At 30.4% G+C, this 18,460-nt stretch overlaps 1 protein-coding gene across 1 annotated transcript in view; it reads left to right on the top strand.

Moving 5' to 3' along the window:
* The window catches only part of LOC114132645 (uncharacterized), a 29,360-nt gene extending 17,156 nt beyond the window's left edge, over window positions 1–12,204 (top strand). Inside the window, exons 4-5 of the mRNA XM_050199109.1 lie at window positions 8,891–8,982; window positions 10,654–12,204. Coding sequence (XP_050055066.1) covers window positions 8,891–8,982; window positions 10,654–10,771 — 210 coding nt within the window. The 3' untranslated portion in view covers window positions 10,772–12,204. The remainder of the gene's footprint in view (window positions 1–8,890; window positions 8,983–10,653) is intronic.
* The last annotated feature ends 6,256 nt before the right edge of the window (window positions 12,205–18,460 follow it).

Raw genomic sequence — 18,460 nt, 5'->3', positions numbered from 1 at the left:
ATAATAAGTAAATTTTGATTTTATAAATAAGACGGCGCCGGGCACGTTTGACCATGACGAAAACTGCAAGTCAGCCACCCTCACTATATATACACGTAAATATATGATATACAGGCATTATACGTGTATGTATATAGGACTATGGTGTGATCGTTTTCAGGACCAAAATATGATCGCGTTTCGCATTTTCGGTTTATAAACTAGATTGTGGTAGGTCGTATAATATGATAGGCGCTGGCGATCGATTTATCTCATCAGTATTATTTATACGCCTGTGTGCATAACGATTTAAGTAGACATTCTTTAATCTTCTTTTTGTTCTTTTCGTGGACTTGACTTCTCTTCGACCGGATGTACCCCCGCGCTTAACAACGATAACGTAGGTACATCTATTATAATTTTTAATATATAGTTAAGAACAGCGTTTCCCAACCTTTTTTTACACGACACTCTCCTTTAGGTTTTCAGAAATTACACTCCACTCCCCCTCTATCACAATAAATTTAAAAAAATTATAGTTTAATTTTAATAATCAACAGTTTAATATAAAAGTAAAAAACAAAACTATAAGTTATTTTTATTTTTATATAATAAATTCTTATAGTGTGTATTTATTATACATACCCAATAGCTCGGTATATATTACTATTACGGTACATTATTTTAAATTCCTTTCAATTATATGCGGTTACTTATACATTTCATCGTAATAAGATATGAATAATAAAAATGAAAGTCACAGTTGAATCCCCCTCTTAGCGCCCTTTAAGTAAAACGCCCCCCCTCAAAGCTAAAAAAAGCCCACACGGGGGGGGGGGAGTTCCCACCCGCATTGTTAATCACTATTCTAAATGGTGTATTTGGGACCTCCGCAGTGCAGGTTTTAGAAGCCCCATAGAATTTCTCTGCAAGAAATTAACTTAAACGACTATTACAGTATTACACGAACGGTTGGCCGAACCCTATATTATATTGAATTCGGCTATCGTAAAACCGATCAATCTATGTTAATCGCGATGTACAAAAACATTGAATCGTGATGCTGTCTGTTGTATATGATAAGCCGCATCATGTATATCACATTACGGTTAAAAACGAAACACGAACCGCACCATAATCGAAAAAAAATTTATACTCATATTATTGATAATAATTCAGAATTACACTATCAAAAATTATAGCCCAAGTTTTACGTTTTATTATGTTTATTTATTTAAGGTTGTTTTAGTTGCGAGTTGTTATATATTTCGGCAGCAGTCTCGGTGTATTTTAGAGCTATTTTTATAAACATTTAATGGAATAAATAATATTTTTGTATAATACGCGTATGGTACACGGAAAATCGTAATAGCAGAAGGTTCGATCGCATTTTAGAAACACGAGCTTTATCGACCGTGTGCGCTTCAGCAACAAACGTTTCGAAATCATTCTAAGTATATATAGGTAATATATTGTTCGATAATATGCGATTAATTCGATCGGATTCCGTTCCGTTGGGATGTGTCGTTTTCCTCCTGCAGTATACAACCATCGTGAATTATTATTATAAGTGCGTATCATCAATTCGATTCCGCGCGTCCTGAATTTATTATAACAACAACAATAATAATAATATCTAACAATATAATAATATAACCTGTTGCGGCGTGAAACGGCGGTAAGACTATAAAATATATATATATATAACGTTAACTCGCACGGCTCCTCCTCTATATGCGCGCGAGGGTAGACCGGAAAGTTGCGACCCCCGCAATATACGCTCGGCCGGCGGTGAATGCAAATTTTTTTTTTTTCTCGTTCCGGGCGAATTTCCAACAGCCTTTACGCGCTAGAGCTTTTCCCGCCTACGGTGTAATACTCTGTCGTCGTACTCGCGCTCACATTTAAGTACCCGCGTACTGCAATATAATATATACCTAATATACTCGTGGCACACGTACGAGCACGTTTATATATATTGTATTTTATATAAAATATTAAATTATTATGCCGTGTAAAACATGTCACACGGGCGGCGGCTCAGTGAAAGTGATCGGCCGCCGCCACTGCCATATAGAAGCGCTGCACATTATTCGTGTGTGCGCGCGTGTGTGTGTGTGTCGGACGTCGCGATAGCGCGCGTGTGCATGTTCTGCGCGGCGGCGGGTGACCTACTTTTGTTACGGACTCGCCGCCGCCGCCGCCGCTGCCACCGAGTGAGCGACTTGACGCCGGCCTGTCAAGTCGCCCGATCGCTCCCGGGCGATCCCGCGGAGCGCGCGCGAAAAAATAAAATAATTTCGCAACAATGGTTACGTGAGACGTCTCGTCGCCGCCACAGCACACACGACAGTAAGTGTTTTTTTTTTTTTTTAGTGTGATTTATATTTACGATTAATATAATAATACGCCTATAATACTATACTTACCGCCTACGACGAGTTTCGTACAACGGTTTTAATTTTTTTTTTTTTTTCTGACGAGATTTTCTTTATTTCCCGACGGTTTGGCTATTCTTTTTCCGCCCAAAGTTTTCGCGCCCGTTTGTAGGTCATCGCGGAGGAGCGGGTCGTCCGTCAAGGTCGTCGTCGGCGGCGGCGGTCCCTTCGTAAGCAACCGTCGCGCCGCCGCGGCAAAGGATACGTATTGTGTGTATACATATATATATATGTGATAATGTGAAAACTCGACGCTGGTCGCGAAAATAAGTAGGTCAAATAATTCGCGCGCGCACGGGGCGGATGGTGAGTTTCCGATTGTGTTCGTTTTTTTTTCTCTTTTATACCTTTCCGTTTCTGCGCCCTCGATATGCTCGAGTCCCGTGTATTATATGTATATATATTTTAATATAATAGTATACTTTACAGCTCGTAAACACAACCCCGTACGTGGTCCGACTTTATAGTTAGTACAATGTATATTATATTATACGACGGATTTTTATACCTATAGGTACAGCGGGTACACGTATATAAGTACGCGCTGGTGGAATAATAGTTTTCGGAAATCCGACCCGGAAACGCTCGCAAAATAATTGACCGTAATTATAACGTTGCGAGTGTACATGCAGTACGCGTTTTCAAGTGTCATTTGCGGGTTTGTAATTTGTTTATCTATTTTTTTACCAGTTCGACGACCAACCGGCTCGTTATCGAATGCAATCATATAACACTGCACATACGCTGATACCGAGTGATATATCCATGTATGTGTAGTGTCTACCGAGTGTTCACTCCGGAATTTTTTCCGTGTCGATTAAATCACCGTCCGACTGCAAACCCATATAATTATTATTATATCACAATATATATTATACAATTATTGGTATCGATTTAAAAATGTATATACGATAATAGCCGTCTACACCAAATGTAAAGGCCGCGTTCTACTTTTTCTTTCATAACACGGTTTACGAAAAAATCGACCTGACCTGTAAAAAGGGGGTCACTTATAGATGTATTTCATTATATAGGTAGGTGTTATGCATCATACGAATATCAATTCTTGAATGTAAATACTTTCAACGACCATTATAATAAGTACAAAATAGTTTCCCGCTAAATGACGTACGAGTATATTATAATTTATTTACAATTAATATAAGTTTAACGTTTTAAATTATTCTAGCTCATAAGTGTGCATCAATAAAACCAATGATATGGTAAAGAAGACAGTAGACTGAGTAGAGACTTAAATTTTTATCGTGTTTTTAGATTAAACGCAAATCGCTGTTAATACTTTCGACATACATAAATATACAATATAATATTTTGTTTTCCAACGCATATTTGAATATTTCACAACGTTTATAAATATTGTATGATAATATAAACGTATTGTCAACAGTAAGTTTAACACCATCATATATTGTATTTCTGTTTCGATGATTTTCATACCATAGTAATTAATAATTTACTCATTACTCGAAGTGCACTACTATACAAATGAAATCGCAAAAGCAATTATTATAATTTGCACATACTATTAATGTATTGCATTATGTATAATACATATAATTGCAACACGTACCAACAAAATTGCATTATTTTAAAGTGTTATACGATTTTAGTGTAATACAGTGATTTACAGTCAAATTATTTACTTGTCATCCGCAGAATAAATAAATTCTAATTTTTAGATTTTATAGTCGATGAAGTTTGTATACTGAATAATTATTTTAATAGTGAACATTCGTTCATTTGAAAATTATGACTGTTTTTGAGAATTATATTTATTCGTCGTCATTACACAGAATGCGATTTTTTATGTTATCATAGTTTAATTTTTTTTTTTTTATTACAACACACATTATAATCGCTATATTAATGTCACAATCTTTAGCAAATATTTTTTCTAAGAATTCGTATACATTAAAATTTATTTTTTAGAGATCTATAATAGTAGTTAATTGATTATAACTTATAACTCAAGTATTATAGTTATTAGTTTAGCAATTAAAAGTTTAGATAAGTATAGCGTTGGACTATAACATTTAGAGTGATACTTCGGTGCCACCAATGCCGCCGTCCATCAAAACTTCCAATACTTATAACTAACTGTGCTCATTCATTGAAATTCGATTTGTAGATGGAAAAATTCTTAGATCCGGATTATAATATAATACTCTTTAAAATAATCAATTTGCATTCTCGCTGCACTTTTACATGAATATAATAGATTTTCGAACGCTATATATTTATTGATGCCATTACGGTTTTCAATCGCCGCTATTTTGAGAACGTTCTTCATAAACTTTTTTCTTAGATTTTATGCAATATACATACTCAGCGTACGTATAACTCGGTACATACGTAAACATTTTAAACGTGGTGTAGCAGTAATCGTTACCTTTCATCGGTTTATTCACTAGACAATATGGAATCTATACGGTTGTATTTACACAACCGGCAAATAGTTGACATTATATTTTGTGTGTAGGTAAATACATGGAAAAAATGTATAATCAATATTTCTATATAATAAATAAACGTCATGTACATACACATAGACGGCATAATTATTAAATTCACCGTTAAAATATGTGAAACCACCGCTCGTGTAAACGTACGAACTGCTAAATTTTCAAGAAAAATAATAACAAATCCACGCTAGAACGACAATGAATATTCGTTTAAATATAATTAGTAGAATCGTATTTTTCGAATTTTGTTTATTTCTTAAAAATTGACTGATTTCTAAGCTACATTCGTACTGCGTGTTTCGCACGTTAATACGATCGGTATGGTAGGTATGAAAATAATTATTACTCATATATTATATGATAATACCGTACACGATATTGTGGTTAGAACGTTTCGTCAAGGGCCGCGGGGACAGGTATATAATACATAGGTTTACGTTTTATCCTCGTAATACTCCTAACACGCAAGCGCGGGTGGGTCGTATACTCGCGATACGCGACCTGTTGCTAATTGATCGCTTCGTGTTAAAAAAATGCACTATATTTAAAATATTCTTATGCCATTGTTATAATTAACTTCGCGATATCGCCGCGTGATAGAAAATTTGTCAACCGAGTATAATTTTCATAGTTGGGTCAATTTTAATTTTTTAAAACGGCATTTATCACGCGTTTCTATACAACAGCAAAAATATTTTATTAGTGAAATAATCGTATACTATTTAGAAACATATATTATTATAATATTATAATATATTGTAATAAACAAGTACGTCGTATGCACCTATTGCGATAATACTATTAGATTGTGGGCAAACACAGGAAACGAAATAATGTATATAGGTATTTTCTATCTGTTCGTATTTGGTCAGCCTATAAATGTAATATTATATACATATATTTATATTATACATTCGGTTGTATAAAACAATGCTGCACGACTGTGCCGTACGTTATAATACAAATATAATCATTTATCAATGTTCGTATTGGTGGGAGTCAGCGCGAGGAACAAGAAACATGTATACCATTAAACCCGTTCAATTTTTATTTTTTTAAATGACAGATCGTCGATGGATTAGAACTTAGAAACCGTAAAACGTATACACGAAAAATATATACTTGAATAACTCACAAATATAATAATATGCAAATATACATTTATAAGAACATATTTAGACAAAAATAATAATATGTTCTAAAATAAAACCGCAATACTATATGGAGTGTTTCTACTCAATATCGTATATAGATTTGAAACATTTATTTTACACCTCATATACATAATATATATATATTACTATATTTCTTTGTTAATTTCACTTTCTCCGGCAGCCAGCGATGGCTCTATTATTTACATGTTAAATAGTATATAGTTTATAAACATATATATATTATCACTCAAACCCTAACTATCGACAGTAGTCGACGAAATTTACAATTAATTTGTCAAATTATTTTTTCTCTTCTCGGTTCGTAATTTATATTTCGTTCCTATGAAATTATATAGACAATATAATTTTCTACACCTATCGTCATTTAGCTATAACAGTCCGTCTTATTGTCCTTCCACCCCACTATGAATAACTTTTACCGTAGATTTTATTTTTGCAAATTGCATCTCGTCATTAAACTTCGAACTGTTAAAAATAATAATAAAAATCACTAGGTACGTAACAATGATTTTAGACTTCGGGACCGTCGACTATAAAAGAATAACTTGTATTATTATAATTTTCTTCAATTATTACTATACATATATTTGGTATTCGTGCATATAAATATAATATTATATTATAATATATGTACAAGGCACAAAGTCACACGGTTCTAAACAGTTTTACGTTCCAAACACAAAACTACATTATTATTGTTATGCATATACCAAACCATATCACTTGTGTGTAGTATGACTATATATGGTATACGACGTGATAGTCTAAACGGTTATACATCCGGTCGACGAGAACAAACAACACGACTTTTACATATTTTTCGTGAACTTTAGTGTAATATAAACAAATTGGCCATCTGCAAAAACGTATATGTAAATACGGCGCAGAAAAAAAATATCAGTGAGCACACACGTGGCCCAATATCAGTGAGCGTATATTATAGCCGTAAAAAAAAAGTTATGATTGACAGGACATGCACTCTGTATAATATATACCAACTCAGAATACACAGAGAAAATATTAAAATATACGAAATGGGTGATGTCGTACATTATACGGGTCACGGGCCAGCCGTCCGTTCGTCCAAATGTGCGTATTATTCGGTTTGAACGGGTGCCGTTCGCACCATTCGAATATTTTATTTATGTATACAACGAGAACTATATTATAATCGTTAACGAGTGTTTAGTCACAGATGACACGATAACGATTTGTGATGTCAAGTGTGGAAAGAGCTGCACGCCTATACATACTGGTCGATTAGGCAAAAAAATTAATAAGAAAAACGGATTATTGAAATACCTATTTGTAAAAAATTTCGAATACGCGATTTTTATTTCTTCATTTTTATTAGCGATTAAAGAATACATAATATCATTATATTTCGATCGATTTAATTCTCTTCCCATATCGCTTAACGCACGCCTATCATGATGTACAAGTAGGTATACGTATAACGTAATATAATATGTCCGTAAACATTAAAATATTAAAAAACCTAATCTGTAAAATAGTAATTATTATTATTGTATTATAATATACGTAATAGGCATTTATATTATGTTATCATTAATATTAATTAACAATATCGAACTCGTAAATGTAAATAATCAAACCTTATCGATTTGTACGTTACACGCGTCTCATGTGTTTATTGTACGACATATATGTAGTTATAAAGATTTATGTATAGCATTTATAAATAGTATATTATGGTTAAAGACTGTTGCGGTTTGTACGGTGCTGCAATAATTATTAGTCGAATGCTCGTTTGCTTTTGAAAATAATAATTCAAGTATCTCAGTAATACGAACTTGTCAGTGATCGATTATTATAAGACGTGAAATACGCGTATGACAAACACAAAAATCGTCCCACATTTGAGAATTTTAAACACTATTACACTAACTATATTTTCAAAGTTGGTAATGTGTTTTTATCGATCGCCACGTGTACACGGCAATTCAATTCTTAACCATCGATGTACTTAGTATAGATATTATTATTTATTAACTCTAATCAAGCTGTGCACTTGAAAAGGCTTAACATTTTGGATTATGTGTCAGCTAAACCGTCATAACTGCCGTCGTACACGACGACAATATAATACAAAATTATACGATTGCGATGTAATATTTAAAATCATATATTATATATAACACGCGTATTATATGTATGTATATAAATACACACATCATTATAATCGGGCACGTGTATGTCATAAATATACTGCACATAATATACAATATGTACCCCCCACCATAATGTTTTCCAAAAAAAAAAAATGTTTCAAAGTGATTTTTATAATGATCTATGACCAACAGTAGTTTTATAGTGACATTATAGAACGATAAATCTACAATATTTTGTTTATTAACGATAAAACGTTTTTTTTATTTTTATTTTTTTGCATTTGCATTTGAACGCGTTTTTTCGTTTACGAGCCCGGCTGGCTTTAATACCTAACAATAATATGATATGATATTATAAACTATACAGGCCACGGCAGCTATATATTGTAACACGCGCCGTTGTATTAATAATTGACCCGGCACGATGAGCCAAACGAGTGGTGACAGCTGTACGAACTCTTTCGAGACGGCCTGCGCCGCATATCTTATAACGATAATTAATAATACCATAAAATACATGTATATAATACGTCGCGCGTTATTTACCCGCACCCCTAAAAGATAATTTTAACCGACGTATTACACAAGGCGTGCATAAACGTTATATTTACGATAGATAGCCATGTGATGAATATTATAATAATGATGATATATAATGATAAACTTACCGTTTTTTTTTTCAGATTTTGCTGGCGCTCGCGTCGATAGCGTTGGTCGCCTCCGCGGTCGGCGCGACATTGACGCCCAGAGCTCCAAACTTTCAATACTTCGAAAGGTACAGCAATTTACAATAATACGTTATGAATAATAAATTGTAAATAATACGTAAATATCCTGAAATCATGTACCTTTATGGCTGTATATCCACAGAACTCATAATTTCTTCGTATATTTTCCGCCTGCAATGATGCAAATTGTATAATACAAATTATATATAATATTATATAGTATATATAAACGTAATATATACGTTATGTATAAAAAAAATAATAAAATATAAAACATGGTTTAACTTAATTATATATTTATAAAAAAAAAAAGTGATATATGGTTTGCTGACATAGTGAAGACAATTTTTTTTTTCGTTAAAAATGCGAATTTATTAACTAGGTACCTATTGTGTTTGGGGTGAGACTTACTTGTTATTTGTGAAAAACACTCACAAATTAAATAAGTTATTTAAAATAATTATATACTAATTATTCCAATCACTGTAAATATTAAAACCTAATGTTCAAAACTTAAAAACAATACTTTTATCTATTTACTATTACCTAACAATCATTTAAATATTTAAATATGTATAATGTATTATTCATCGATAAACTGCAATATTTTTAATCTTACTATAGTTGGGTATGTAGCTATATATAACAATATTATGTAAACACAATACGATTTTTATAAAATACTGCATTATACGCAAATATACTCATAGGCGTGCGCAGGACTTGGTGGTGTTGCTAAAAATTATATTTAATAAGTCAATACATATTATTTATTTGATTAATACAAAAATGTCATTTATTTTATACAATACGTCATTACATATAATTATTATTATTACAATGCTAGACGTCTTTTGTAATGTTTCTTATTTTGTAAATTTTAACTACTACGTTACTAACTATTTTTAGTTAGAAAAAATAAAAATTGTGAGTGTTTGCAGCCCACAGGTGTTGCTATAGCATACCCTGCAACACCCGTGCGCACGCCTATGAATATCTATACAATACTATTTATATACTATAAACGGTATTATTTTTACATCATTGGTCCCCACAGATCAACATAATAAAATAAAAAAATGGAATAAGCATTCAATAACCTCCTAATCTCCAAAAATCGTTTTGTTTCTTTACTTTTGACTTTCAGGAGTATAAAAAATCCAAGATAGTATTTAAGTGCTATTCGTGAGCTGATGATTATCTTTCAGCTTTACAGTCACGGATAAAAGAGAGTGATGACTACAACAGGGACGATTTTAAAAAAAAAAATTTGAAAAAATAGGTGCGGGTAGTACTTATTAAAATTACTGACTACATTTTTAAATATCGAATGCCAACTGCCGACATAAAGTCTATTGATATTATTATATAATTAAGTTTAATCTGAGATTTTAGAAATATAATTAGATAATGTAAAAAGTGTGTACGCATAATTCTTACTTCGAAATCAGAATCCGACAATATCTGTGTGAATGTAGTAAGCTTATTATATTGCGGGAGAGAAGGCTAAGCACATCCTCACAACGTATATGTATATGTATATGGCTTATCCCTTGACAAATATATGAAAATCCCTCAGAACCACGGCACTGCAGCTCTATATTCCTGAAATTGTGCATAAATATATATTATATAAACGAATAAAATAAATTATAATACTAATAATATCATAAGTCAATAACATCGTTGTATAATTGTGTGTTTTTTTGATTTTTCAGACCTAAGTATAGATATCCGTATTACGATGAACATGGCCGAGGCCGGCTTTTGTACGGTTACGGTGGACCGGACTTGTACCAATACAAATCCTATTCGCCGTTGGAGGGCATTCATTGACACCTGCATTGAATCAACTCACCACTGCGCCGTCACCGTCACAGTCATCACCACGGCACAGTGATGGCGGTCTTTTCGTTTCACCCGCCGTTCAGACGTGTCCCAGTAGTTTTCGGTGTTTTAATAATAAGCGTGTACATTTTTGTAAACACACAATATCATTAGACAAAGAATAGTATTTTTTTAAACTAAATTTAAAAAAAAAACAAATTAAAAAAAAAAATCCTTTTAAATTTAATTTATTAATAATAATAATAATGTCGGATTATATAAAATTAGAATATTATAACTAAGAGAAATCCTCTGATGAGGCTCGCTGGTGGTTCGAATGTTACCAAAAACTGGCGGCAGACGCGTTTGCATTCTTTTACGAATTTAATATAACTATAAAAAAAAAAGTCGATGCGAAAGGTTTTAAAAAATATCGCAAACATCGATTTTAGAAATTCGTAAACGAATAGCCTAATAGAAAAAATAACGGTCTGCTGTCCGGTTATAACTTAATAAGTAGAATCGTAAAATATGTTAAATTTTAAGCAAAATAAATAAAACGACGATTATCGTAAATTATCGGTTTTCGTTTTCGTTTTTTTTTTTTATCTATATTATAATGTACTCTCCCTTTATATTTTAATAAATATAAATACCTATATGTATGAATAATTTTAAAACTTAAATATACCTATACATATGTTTATCTCTTAACAGTCTTAACGCGTACATATTATATATAAATATACTATATACATGCGGTATATATACGTCGATACTATTAAAATGTTAGCTTAAGAGATTTTGTAAGAGATCATTTTAAATACCTATATAATATACTATGTTAGCAGTAAATAAAATGTGTATAATTCACCGAGAGACGTCTAAACGGCTTCGAAATCAAAAATACCGCCACAACGCAACCCCACACGCAGTCATACACTATACATGCCCACACTACACACACTTATGATAATATTATTATTGTTCTAAACTTGATCACAAAAATAATATAAAATATGTAATATTATGTATATGAGGTAAAATGTCAATTGTTAATTTTATTAATATTAAAAAAGAAAATGTTTTTTATTTTATTTTTCAGTTTTCTTGAAATAAGAAAAAATAATTAAACGTTGTTAAACCTATCAATTTATTCTATGAATAGTTGCATTGCGTGTTATATTATTGTAATTATTCTAAGAAAAAAATGTTTGTGTAAAAATATATAAATATATTATATAATATACAATTTGTTGCAGTTTACAAAAAAAAAAAAAAAATGATGTTTTTATTTCAATTTAATATTGATAAGTCGAATACTATTATAACTTAACTGATACTACCATCATATTATATTATTATATGCTTATAAAATACAATAATAAAACTATGAAAGTAACTTTTGATAAATAAATGGACTGTAAAACTCAAATGGAAAATTATTTAATATTTATCACCCATATATCCATATATCCATTAATACAATTATTAATATGTTGTGGCCTGTAGGTAGGTAGGTATAATACTATTATATAAAAATAAAATCGTTTAAGATCGTAATGAGTAAATAACAAGCAACAATGCATTACATATATAACATATGTATCATATGAATTTTTTTTTATTACTATATTATTATTCAAAAGTTTAGTATCTATACTTTAAAAGCGAGTTCCGGTTTTTTGTCACGCATATAAATCCACACCGTTAAACGATAATACGTTAGTTTATTAATACCTAACCAAAGTTTTTACTGTTATACCTGACAGTTTTATGGAGGTTTTAATACGAATTTTGTCAGGGAATATATCCAATATTTTGACATTTTCAGATTTTTATAGAAATATGTTATTTGTATCTATAAACACACTATTTGGTGTGAAAACGAGACATATCTACGTGTTAGTTTGTTTCATTTATTTCGAAAAGAGAACATAATAAGGTACACAAAATAAGTTTTGTGTCTCTCTTAAAATTTTAATTTCGACGTATATGTATTATATATATTAACTATTTTAAAATAATTGTTTAAAGCTTACCTATAGTCAAGCAATCGCCCACGACCCACCTCAGAATGTGTATATAGAATCTCGACGATGAATCAATTATTATTGTCGACGTATATGATATGTGACAACGGCTCGGTGCTTTGAACGGTCTTGCGAGGTTTGAACAGTTTGAAGTATAGACCACTAAAGCGTTCTGACTACGACTGAAGTGCTTAATCTTGAGACTCAAATGGTTAAGATAGGCTGAAACACGTATAATATTAATAATAACCAATAGAAAAGTAGTATAGTAATCAGTAGCGCGCTGATTGGCTGTATGATGAGAAACCCCACAAAATGCCATCCCCATTGTTGTTGTTTAATAATCATTATTATTGTTATTCATTTAACGACGTTATAATATTATTATATAATATATTTCCCGGATATGAGAATAATAATATTAATGTGAGAAAAAAATTACTTTTATTATCTATAATTAGGATATTTATGAGAATTTATTTATAAACACCTTAAAATTCAAATTATTATTTTGCGTAGGTATATAAGGTATGTAAACTTTACAGCATCACATGATCGAAATAACTATAAGACGAAGAAACAGCCGCACAACTTGCAAACAACTTTTCACGGGGGTGGAGCATGTGGGTGACAGCTAGTAGACTATAACATACAACATAAAATGTACAATAATCGTATGCGATGAGAGTAAAATGTTAAATGTATAAAAAAGCTATATAATTATTAATCTTTCATAAATTGCGTCTCTCAAATACAACGATACACAATAATAATACATTAAAAAATGGTGGATAATGTACACCAAACTTGATCAAAGGTTGTACTCATTATTAAATTACAATTTTAGATTCTATAAGACATGAATAACTATAAAAATCATCGCAATCAAAAACTAGCTTCGAAATCCTGTAAGCATAACGTTTCCATCAAATACCCGCGAATGCGTTAAAACTAAAACAAGAAAACAAAAAAATGACTTTCAAAGTATATTATCCTTATAGTATCCCATTTATAGTATCGACAAAGTTTCCTATTTCTAAATACATATGTCATACAATTTCACACAATAATGTGTCCATAACAAACAAAATGTTGTAAAACCGAAATTAAGATCGTACACAGAAATGAAATTGGTCATACAATAATGTTATTATATTAATGTACAACAAGATTCTAAAGCCACATAACGTTGAAGATTCTTTTAATAAAACAGTCAAATATTTTTAAATATCAGCTTAATTATCATAGCTGCAGTAATATAATGCCAACCTACGTATTTATGTATAATTTTTATAATTTAAAAGCTTTCAATTCAATGATGCTTATTACTTATTAGGCATTTATCTTTACAATAAGGATTAAAAAGAGACCGACAAAATATAAAAAATATTTATTTGAAGAGTATTTTAAAATAATATAGTCTTCTCTAGGTACTTATAATATTAAAAAATTAGGATTGTAAGAGAACGCGAGAAAATGATCATGTTTGGTGAATTATATTGGTAAAATGTACCATGCATATTGTAATATTCACGGAACCTTAAAGCGTTATTTATAATATCTGTGGCTTTTAACACAGAATTCATAATGTCCAAAGAAAAGTTCAAATTGTTATTAGCACGCATCACATAATTATATAAATGTATATGTATTGGAGTTGATCCAAAAGTTCGCGTTGAAAACAATAATATAATGGAATGGTAGGTACATTATAATTTAAGCAGTTAGGGATTTTCGTGATTTTTTTCTTTTATTCGTTTTAAATGTGTCATATACATTGAAAAAAAAAACTGCTGAATGAAAAAAACATGACGTTGATACGCAATATGTGCAAATGCCGTATATTATGTACAATGTGTATGGCACTGCAATTATGTGTGTGTGTGTTCCCTATCGTTATTCAGCTAATTGCTTAAGTTCAATCTCAGGATATCAATTTACCAGTTTACTATAAAGTTTAAATAAATTCTGTATTTATACACCCACACACATAGGAACTATTTGCCAATTATGAATATGTTATAGTGTATCGTGTACGCACATATTTTTTTTATTTATTATATATATTTTATATATTAAATTATTGACAACGCAGAAATCGGTGTTTGGAATAATGGAATATTATAATATCCCTTCTTATTGTGTTTATAAAGCTGTTCAGAAAAAATATTTTTCTGTACCTAATATTATAGTATCATAATGAAGGCTCTCTTACTCTCTATATATAATGATACAAATATTACAGCTGACAGCACACCAAAAACCAAAAAAAAAAAAACGCCACAACCCACCCTATATACGCAATACTGCACGTCGAATAGAATAAAAGTTTCGAAAACGGTATTTAAGTAATAAAATACATTCAACTTGTTCGAGTAATAGTTATAATATACTTCTATAACATTAGAGTATTTAATTAAAAAATAACTCTTAAGTCTTAATAGAGAATTTACGAAATCACTTTTTATTTTATTTCATAAATATATTGTTATAATATCGTGAAACGATGCAATAAAAATTAATATCATGGTGTTGTTTAGGTAATTACTTTAGAAAAAATGTATTAGAGAGTAGTGAGTATATATTGTGTATCACCAAGAAGAATTATTTTTTATAATTAACAACAACGTGTATACACATTTAATGGCACACGTCTTAAAATTCTGGAATAATCAAATGTCGGTACGTGAGCTAAAAAAAGTTCACCAACCTCGAAGTATAATACTCTATTATAAAAGGGACATCAGATATAATATTGTGTACTTATAAGTCACACAATAAAAAAATGGTCGAAAAAAAAAACGTTATTATAATATTAATATATATATAAATAATTAAAATAATCACTATATCAAGTATCGATATCTGCATTTTTTGTTTCACGTAGAATCTGTAATATAAAATATGAATTGATTAACATTTTAATCCATAACCCCCTCTAAAAGAATGTTTTTTTCAAAGAGGGTCATAATAACTTTTTATCACTATACTGGCGTGGGTTTCGTGTTTTTATACAAAATATTATTTTTTTTTTAGTTCGTTATTAAATGTAATAATGCCGAATAATTACTTAAACAGTATTTAAGGTACCTACTTGTCGATGAATGCGTATCGAAAGTATACTTGAAAGCTGAAATACTACCGTAAAAATTATAATAAATTATTTTCAATAATACAAGTTTGATGTATAGGCTTGAAACTCTTTTATAACAAATATCATCCATCATATTTAAATATTTAAAAAAATATTCAAGCAACTAGGTATAATTTAAATACATAATTTTAAATTTTGTGATTATATTTTTTTCGTTATATTAGTAAATAAACGTATACTGAATTTATAGTTTTTTTTTTAATTATATAAATTCGGGCGAGTGGAGTAGTTCGGCCACTTATTCACTTACCTAACGCATATATCAACATAATAAATGTCTATATAAATAATACTTACTAATTCAACGTATCTCCGTACAAATATTTTGCTTCAAATTATATGAAATTGAAAGTACATTTTTGCGCGATTGTCGTTGAAAATAAAAGTTAAACCTATAGTAAAAAAAAAAATCGTATATTAGAATAAATAAGACATTTGTTGTAAAAATATGTCCAGTGTAATATTAAAACGACTATACTAGCTATACCTATTAAATTAGTATTGTTACTGCCTACAAACTTCAACAACATTTATGATTTGTAAAAATGGTCCCAGTAAATTAAAGTAACTAATTTAAGTAGTCAAAATGAGCACCTCATATAATAATGAACACTAGATAAAATTTTACATAAAATTTATATGTTAGTTAAACCATTTTTTTTAATGAATATTATTCTTAATATAAACGTTTTAATTATACTAAGAAACTTTTCGTTCGAATTTTGAATTAGGTACATACAAATATTCAAATAATTATCCATTAAATAGTATACAGTAAGAATGGGGGTTCTAGTTCGGAAAATATAGTTACATATTGTAACACCACAGGACGTTTCATAAGTATTACTGAAAATTCTCAAGAGTTTAAAAAGCCGGTTTTTAAGCAGCTACTTCTATTTAATAATTTCAAAAATGAATTATTATCAAAGTAAAAAATTAGGATGATCGTGTTTAATAATTAATCATCTTACATTGGAGTGCCACAGTTATTTTCCATCTATATTAAAGCGTGTTAGTTAAACGAAAAAAGAAAACACATCGTAGATCACCCTGTAAAGGGCATGAGTCCCCTTAGAAAATCCACCGTAACCATTCTCGCACTCACCATATTGTGTTTTTCATCGTGAAACCTAGTGTAATCAATTTTTTTTTTTATTATACTTGACAGTCTCGTGGCCTACGGGGGTGTTATACACTCTATATCCATAAATCCAATATATTATATTATTTGAACCCCAATTGCGCACGAAGTCGACACTTTTATAACTACGTTTCGTTTATATATTGTCACATAAACGTTGCGAGAATTTAATACGAAAAACGCGTTAATAGTGTACGCCACCGACCAATCGATAATATTCGTCTAATAATAATTTATATAACGACGACGTCGCCGTCGTGTTTGCACTATATACGGACCATCGGAAACGTCTGTTTTTCCTCCCGGCGAATATAATAATGTAACCAGCGACGTCGTTGTGTATCGAGTGACGAAGGGGTAGTAGTGCGGTGCCGTGATTTTTGTTTTCAAACTTCCGCGTTATTTCTTTTATAGCTCGTTATAATAATATAGTATATTGTCGCTGTGTATAAGAATCCTTACTATACATTGTTATTATTTTGGTCGTCATTTTGCGATCAAACTCCAGGATTCACGAAGGCTGGAGAGCATCGAGTTGTTTTTCCGGAAGTGAAACTATCGATATAATCTAAACCTAATAATAATAATGTAATAATATAACCTACCACAAGAAGAGCAGTTGACGCCGTTGACTGATCAGGGTACACGTGCATACTTTTACCATCACGGCCCTGAATAATACAAGAAAATACCCAAGTGATACACAATGGATACATATTTTATTTACTAAGGATATTATTTCACATTGTTTAGTATATGAATATTTTATTAGAACTATATAGATATTATTTTTTTCTGAGAGAAATATACAGGTATATTATTATAAAATATGTACCTATGTATTTATTAAGATAACATGGCGGTCCATTTGCTATTAATGACGAAAACGATGGATATATTTTATTCTATTATTTTAAGGTGGATATCCTTTTTTCGATTTTAGAACTATAGGACGACTACTTCAGACGATTTTTATACAGTTACACTCGTGAAAATGGTATCTGTTACCTACGGGAAATAAAAAAAACATATATATTATATTTTATTATTTCAACAAACATCATAGATAATATTATATATATTATATATACAATATACATACATGTAAATGTTATGGTATATACTTATTTAAATTTTAAAGAAATGTTTTTCGTTTCAAATGAACACCATGATGTAGCCGCAATACAAACAATAAATTTAGTATACAGTCATGTTAACTTTAATATTATAATGCAGCTTCGTTCTCACATAACATACGAATAAAATATGTCAGTTGTCCCAAAACTGATTAAGGACAAAAATGTTTATAATTATAGGTGTCAAAAAATGACACTCGGAAAAAAACTTAATACATGTTGTATTTGTATATT

The sequence above is a fragment of the Aphis gossypii genome, chromosome 2 (assembly GCF_020184175.1).
Source record: "Aphis gossypii isolate Hap1 chromosome 2, ASM2018417v2, whole genome shotgun sequence".
Lineage (NCBI taxonomy): Eukaryota > Metazoa > Arthropoda > Insecta > Hemiptera > Aphididae > Aphis > Aphis gossypii.
This window is presented reverse-complemented; position numbering and strand designations above follow the sequence as displayed.